This window comes from Eptesicus fuscus, chromosome 16 (genome assembly GCF_027574615.1).
Source record: "Eptesicus fuscus isolate TK198812 chromosome 16, DD_ASM_mEF_20220401, whole genome shotgun sequence".
Lineage (NCBI taxonomy): Eukaryota > Metazoa > Chordata > Mammalia > Chiroptera > Vespertilionidae > Eptesicus > Eptesicus fuscus.
In genome coordinates, this window is record NC_072488.1 from 35,178,598 (window position 1) to 35,186,084 (window position 7,487).

General features: G+C 43.8%; 1 protein-coding gene across 1 annotated transcript; it reads left to right on the forward strand.

Annotated features, from left to right (window-relative positions):
- The first annotated feature begins 816 nt into the window (after window positions 1-816).
- On the forward strand, window positions 817-2,918 carry C16H2orf74 (chromosome 16 C2orf74 homolog). The gene is made up of 4 exons (XM_008162452.3): window positions 817-1,169; window positions 1,403-1,498; window positions 1,627-1,747; window positions 2,543-2,918. The coding sequence occupies exons 1-4, from the start codon at window positions 1,075-1,077 to the stop codon at window positions 2,714-2,716; spliced, it is 486 nt and encodes a 161-aa protein (XP_008160674.1). The 5' UTR covers window positions 817-1,074; the 3' UTR covers window positions 2,717-2,918.
- Window positions 2,919-7,487: the final 4,569 nt, after the last annotated feature.

The following is a 7,487-nucleotide window of genomic DNA, read 5'->3' on the forward strand; positions in this document are numbered from 1 at the left end:
GGTGCACATGTTCTGCAAAATCAGCCTTAGCCTGAGCCCTTCAGGAAACTCCCCTTGTGCTCAGATACGCACACACTTACTAAATATTTATGGAATTTCCAGGTCCTGACTTGGTAGAGTACACAAAGGTGAAGAAGCCATAGACCTTGCCTTTCTGAAAGGTAGTCAGTGTCGCTGCAGCCCACAGACCCCTCAGCTCACCTTTTGACTTTCACAGATGTGATTGGCAGCCGCAACCATACTCCTTTGTACCTTCCTTTTCTCAGAAAATCCCAGCTCTGCCCTCCCTTGTCAGGGGCACCACTCACTCACCTGAAGTTAGGGTGGGTCAGGGGTCATCTTGGCTCTGGTCATCTCGGCCACGGCCTCTAGAGCTGCCGGTGCTCTTTGTGTCCAGCAAGTAGGTCCATTGATGTGGGATGAGATGAGAGAGACGTGGGCTGTGAGGTCTGGAGGGAACGCTACTAGGAGGTGAGTTGATTACCGGCCTCAGGGCTACAAAGCGGGAATTGATAAGGAGGAAGTGGACTGATTGTTTATGGTCTGAAAAAAGCAGTAAGTTTAGCAGGCTCCGGTTAAGGTAAGGAAGGATGGCGTTCTGAGAGTAGGAAGAAAATCCTTGTCCGAAGAGTGGCCAAGATGGTGTCAGGTGACCTCCACCCCACCGACTCAGAGAAGAGGACAGACGGACAGCAGCCCAGAGGAGAGCTCTGTGGTTTTCGTGATTCCAGGTGATGGGTGGGGTTGGGCTGGGCTCCAGCCTGTCTAACTCCATGGTTCCATGAGTCTGTGATGTCACTGAAGAGAGGAGAAAGGGTAGCGGGGCTCAGCTCCAGATGCTCCAGTGCCTCTCTCCTTGGATTCGGATAGTTTTGGGGATGAGGGGTGGTGAGCTGAGCGGTCACACAGCGGAGCATCTTTTACGAAGCTGGTCAAAAGAACAATGAAAACAGCCTTTTATTCTTCTGTTTCTAGAAAACTTCAAGAACAAGAGACCTACTTTCAAACTGAGCTGAAAAAGAATATTTGGACAAACCGTGATTGCGAGAGTGGATAAGTCTTCTAGCTGAGCCTATGAGCTCTGACACCACAGCAATCATCATCTTCATCCTCCTCCTAATTTGCTTTACTTCCATCCTCTTTTTATTGATGCTGTTTTTATATAAATGGTATAAATCCATGCTGATAAATTGGGATCAGATTTCAAGTCACACTAGCAAATGTATCTTGAAATAAGATCAAATAATTTAAAATAGATCAAATAATAATGCTGTAGCGATCTACTTTTTTCCATTCAGGGTTTGAGAAATGCTAATTGCCTCTTTAAACATGAAGTTCCATGCCAGTCTTAAAATCAAGATGATTTTTCCTTTTTCTGAATTGTTTGCTTGTTCACTTTCAGTTTCCAAAGCAAGAAAATTGAAGAGTCAGAAAACGGTCCTTGTGAAGATTGTTTAACTGATAATGTGCAGACAAGCAATCCAGGAGACCAAGAAAAGTAAGTCTGCCATAGAATGTTGTAGAAAGCCATTTTTGCATGTGATAATGGTTGCTAATATGCATGAATTTTAAAATCCCTGCTGATTGATTATTTATTTATTTATTTATTTATGTATTTATTTTTAGGACTCTAAGGCAAATCATGAAGCCTGGCATTCTTGTCCACAGACAGAGTAAAGAAATGGTGGCCACATACTTGAAAAACAAAGAGGACATGGAGGGCAAAATAAAAGAAAACCATCCAAAGGTGATGGGCTTTTCACCTCGCAAGGGCAGTTTAGGATCTGTCTGATGGTAAAGGCGGTCACTTACGTGGCTAGGCATAATAAGGGATGCTGTTGCCTGTGATTTAGGTCTGTACCTGGAAGGAGTGTAACGTCCATGGTCATTTAAACCATTCTTCTTAGCTTTGTTGGTTCATGTTATTAACGATTTACATATGCCAAGCCTAAGACATATACTCATTCTTCATTGCTACATTTGTGTTTTTCTTAATAATTCCCCCTCATTTTGCCGCTTTTCTCAGAATCCTCGAAGCTTAGAGCTGGAGGAGGCCTTGGAGATCATCTAGGGATCCAACAAATGAGAAAGTGACACAAATTGTTCAAGGTCATTCCTCCCCTGTGGCTTAGCTCAGGACCAGACCTGTGTCCCTTCTGAGTTCTAGGCTCCTCCTACACCAGCACACAGACACTGCCAGGGCTTCTTAGCTCCATGTTTGGAGCTCCCTAAAAGGAACAACTCACACGCCCTCCCAACAGAAGACCCAGGCCCAGCTGGACGCAGAAAGATGATCCAGGCAGCTCCCGGGTTTGACGGCTGCACAGAGAGAACAACACACGTTACCAAATGCTGTTGGAGTATGTCAGTGCTGGCTTTTCAAAACCCTACGAAAATGATGGATTATCACAGCTTTCCTCTATCACTTAGTGGCACTTCTCTGCTCCTTACTAACCATGTACCTATAACCTGTATCTTCAAAAGCAGGGCTTGTTGTGTTCATGAGGTGGTCACTCACACAGTCTGTCCCACTCTCCTGCAGGACGCTGATTTGCGAGGAGCACACATCCCTGTCAGTGGAGCCCCGTCAGTTACTGATAACACCAGAAGGCCTTTGAAAGGAGTGACGTTTTCTAGGGAGGTGATTGTTGTGGATCTCGGGGAGGCACACCCTGCTCCGCAAAGCCATATTCAAGAACATAAAGAGAGAAAATGAAGGTCGGAAAAGGCTGAGAGTGAAAAGCAACGTAACCTGGGACCAACGGTGCAATGACTGGGGGTACAAAATCATGTTGACACGGCAAAATAATGGAGAATTAAGCAAATACAAATAACATTTTATCTTTGTGCAGAAAGAAGTGGGCTACGTGCAAAATTCTGTAAGTAAAATACCCAGAGCTTGAATATAATGTGTTTTTAAACACAAATCCGAGTTCAAGAAATTGATTGTATTCAGTGTCCTTGCAACTCAGTCTCTGCAAACACTGCCTAACGTATGAATAAGGTTATTTTGTTTGTGCAGTTATCTTAGGTAAATGGTATTCAAAGGAAGGTTGGAAATAGCACATGTCCTTGATGACCACAGACCTTCATGACCAAAACCATTCCTACCATCATCAAGGAAACCTCCAGTAACTAGGTCTAGAGTCCCCTACCACACAATCTCTACTGCACTCAATTCGGAAACCTTCCTTGTACTGACAACTGCTTTTTAATATCGATTTTTTAAAAAATTACCATTACTAACAATATCCTGTTATGTTAGGGAAGTTCTGAGATTACACTATTCCTGATTTCAGTAGTTTAAAACTTGCTGTCCATATGAGGAAAGTGACAGTCCAGACCAGTGCAACATCACCCAAACCACTGCAGCAAACACCTGTGAAATGTGTCGGGGACTGTGGGAGAGATGATAAGCAGAAAACACAGCATTTGATTCAGAGGCCTAGCACATTGTCATGAATATGGCCTAGGCTCAATAAATGTTTGTTGAGTGATTGAAAGAGTAAGTAATAACATAATTTAGAATGGGCAACTAATGCTAAATGGGGAGTATTGGCACTCACTGTGGCCTGGGACTATCTCATTGTGAGGAGGAGAAGGGATTTAACCAAGCAGAGGAAAGTGTGTATTTTAGACAGGGAAAGGCACAAGCCAAGGCAAGGAGGTGAGAATACGTGTTGAGTTTGGTGGACACCAGTTAGCTGGAGCTGCAGGTTGGTGCTGGGGAGAGCTGAGAGGTAACTGAGTCAGAGGAAGGTTACTCTTAGGATCCCAGGATAGGAGCATAGGGTGGAGAACAGATGAAAGCAGTGTGGACTGCAGGGTGTGTGGGTCTACACAATTCAGAGCCCATGAGTTCTCTACAAGCACTTAAAAACTTTGGTCTTCCACTTGATAATATTTGTTAAAGTTTAAATTGTGGTAAATATACATAACATAAAATTTACCATATTAATTAACCATTTTTAAAAAAATATTGTTGAGCCCTAACCGGTTTGGCTCAGTGGATGGAGTGTCGGCCTGCGGACTGAAAGGTCCCAGGTTCGATTCCGGTCAAGGGCATGTACCTTGGTTGCGGGCACATCCCCAGTAGGGGGTGTGCAGGAGGCAACTGATCGATGTTTCTCTCTCATCGATGTTTCTAACTCTCTATCGCTCTCTCTTCCTCTCTGTAAAAAATCAATAAAATATATTTAAAAAAAAAATATTGTTGAGCCCTAACCGGTTTGGCTCAGTGGATAGAGCATCTGCCTGCAGACTGCAGGGTCCCAGATTTGAATCTGGTCAAGGGCATGTACCTTGGTTGCGGGCACATCCCCAGTAGGGGGTGTGCAGGAGGCAGCTGATCAATGTTTCTCTCTCATCTGTTTCTCTCTCATCAATGTTTCTAACTCTCTATCCCTCTCCCTTCCTCTCTGTAAAAAAAAATCAATAAAATATATTTTAAAAATATTGTTGAAAGTATTACATAGGTCCTCCTTCCCCCCCCCCCCCCATTAACCTCTTCCAGCCTGCTTCTATCCCCCAGCCCACACCCAGGCCCTCACCACCCCAATGTCTGTGTCTACAGGTTATGGTTATGTGTACACAAGTACATTGGTTGATCTCTTCCCACCCATCCTCCCCTGCCTTCCCTCTGAGGTTCAACAGTCTGTTCATGCTTCTGTGTCTCTGGGTCTGTTTTTGTTCATCAGTTTATTTGGTTCATTAGGTTCCACATAGAGTGAGATCATGTGATACTTATCTTTTTCTGACTGGCTTATTTCACTTAGCATAATACTCTCCAGATCCGTTCATGCTGTTGCAAATGGTAAGAGTTTTTCTTTTTTTATTGCTGCATAGTATTCCATTGTGTAAATGTACCACAGCATCTTGGCCATTTTTAAAGTGTAGAATTCAATGACGTTAAGTACCTTCACATTGTATATCACCACATCTACCCACAGAACACTTTTCATCTTGTAAGACTATAACTCTATACCCATTAACACTAACTCCTCATCCCCCAACCCCACCCCAGCCCTTGGTAACTACCAGTCTATTTTATGTCTCTATGAATTTGACTGGTCTAAGTAACTCACATAAGTGGAATCATAGTATTGTCCTTTTGTCCTTATGTCACTTAGAATAATATTCTCAAAGTTTATCCATGTGCCAAGAATTTCCTTTCTAAGCCTGAATAATATTCCATTTGTATGTATACACCACAAACTCACCTGCTGATGGGCACTTGGATTGCTTCTTACCTTTTTATCTAGCGTGAATAATGCTGCTATGAATATTTAACATTTTAATCTAAGAAAGCTCAGACTTATCTAGATGTCCATTTATAGTTGTGTATTCCCCTCTGATGTCTTGGATTCATTGTCCATATCTGCGTCTATATTTATGGAACCAAGTTCCTTTGTCACAAGCTGAGGAGAACAGAGTAGAGGAGGAATTAATATATACATGATGCATCTATGTTAAAGTGAAGGCGCAATTTCCTGGTGACTGACTATGTTAACCAAGGTTTCACAGAAAGTGCCAAGAGAAGAAAAGAGTAGAAAATTGCCCATCAGGGCCCATAACACTGCAAGCACATGGAATTCCAGAAGGCCGTCGGTGCCATGGCAACAGGGTTAGCAGAACAGTCAACAGAACAGCATCTGGCACTAAACGGTAACGTCAATTTTTTTTTGTTTTACGCTTTTGTTTATATTTGAATTGTAAGTTTGTTTTGGTTTTAGAGTCAGATGGGGCTCTAAGGATAAGTTAATGCCCAGTTTTATGTTTGTACATATTTTTAAGTAACATTATATATATAATGAACAGTTTAAGGAGATAATGGTGGGGGGAATCCCTGAGAACTTCCTTGCAGGATGAGGATATTGGCAAGTAGCAACCAGAGACAAGTGGAGATGCTATAGTGACAATTCAGATTTGAGGGATGAGGATCTGGAATAGGGAGGAGATCTGGAATAGTGAGAACAGGAAGAGTAAGACATGTCAATTTCTGGCTAGGTACGGGAGGGATGAAAGGAGGACAGAGATGACCTCTGAGTTTGGATTCCTGAGACTGAAATAGGAAAGTCCTAATTTGAGGAAAAAGGTTTGTCTGGGTTTTACTTCTGTTGAATTTGATGTGTTTGCCAGAAATTCAAATAAAGACACTCAGTGAGCAGTAAAGCTGTAGGCTCTCCCTCTCCTAAGCTATGGATCCAGTGAAAAATTGGGCAAGTCTTTCTCAATGTTCATTGTGTTTCTCTTGCAGAAGTGGGGTGAAGCTTGCCACTTTTTCTTTTTAATTAGCTCTTAAACTAGGGGTTTTCTTCAAATGACTATCCTAAGCAGGACACATCACCCAAAAGCCAAAAAAGAAAAGCATGGATAAATTAGACTCTTAAAAAAAAAAAAAAATTCAGGCCCAGCCAGTATGGCTCAATGGTTGAGCATCGACCAGGAACCAAGAGGTCGCAGGTTGGATTCCTGGTCAGGGCACACGCCCTCCCTTCCGCCCCCCCCCCCCGGGGGGGCGTTGCAGGCTCGATCCCCAGTAAGTGGGGAGATGCAGGAGGCAGCCAATGGATGCTCCTCTCATCAATGTTTCAAGGGGAGGAGATACACAGGACATGAATACCAAGAGGCAGGGATCATTGAGGCTCATCTTAGAGGCTGCCATCCACACAGTACTGCCTGGGAAAAGCAAAAATAAATGCTCTCTGGGAGGACTTGGTTTCACTAGAGGCCAAGAGCAGTTGTAAGTCACTGCCCATTGCAGACGCCCTCTGATTTCAGAGCTATTAAAATGCACGATATGGTAGATATAATACTCGATGTAATAATGTACTGGCAGAGGGGTGTGTGACTGAGAAGTGAAGGAGACACCAGGGAGGGTTTTGCAGAGGAAAAACATTAGTGCAGAGTCTGGGTGAAGGGGGTGAGGGTGGAAAGAGCCCGCCAGGCAGGGTGCTGAAAGTGCACAGCGCAGAGGGGGTGGAGAGACCAGAGCGTGGCTGCTGTGCTGGGTGCAGGCTGTGGAGCAACTCAAGATGAGGGGCTGGAGAGGCAGGCAGGCCAGACCTTGGGTGAGCCTTGTTTAGGGGTGAGCGTGGGGAGTCATCGCAGAGTAGTGCCTGCAATTTTTGAGTCACGCCTGTAAATGGAGAAAAGCATGCCCTTCTTTTATCCTTCCATCTTCCTGCAGGTAAGACTAGGGAAGTGGGTGTGAGCCATCTTTGAAGAAGCACATGAAGGCAGCATCTCAGAAATGGTATATGTAGTTTGGGATCCCAACACATCAGGCTTCCATGCTGGCCTTGAACCACTAGTGAGAGAGAAATAAATTTTTATGGGTTTATTATTAGTATTTTTAAAAAATCCTCACCCAAGGACATGCTTAGAGAGAGGAAGGGAGAGAGAGAGAAAGAAACATTGATGTGAGGAACATCAGTTGCCTTCCGTATGTGCCCAGACTGGGAATCAAACTGGCAACCTTCTGGTGC

What these genes read in the sequence shown, in the direction of transcription:
- C16H2orf74 (XM_008162452.3), top strand. Translation starts at nt 1,075, where the DNA reads ATGAGCTCTGACACCACAGCAATCATCATCTTCATCCTCCTCCTAATT. An exon ending in AATCCAGGAGACCAAGAAAA is followed by an intron (nt 1,499 to 1,626) that starts GTAAGTCTGCCA and finishes ATTTATTTTTAG; the next exon opens with GACTCTAAGGCAAATCATGA. An exon ending in TAAAAGAAAACCATCCAAAG is followed by an intron (nt 1,748 to 2,542) that starts GTGATGGGCTTT and finishes ACTCTCCTGCAG; the next exon opens with GACGCTGATTTGCGAGGAGC.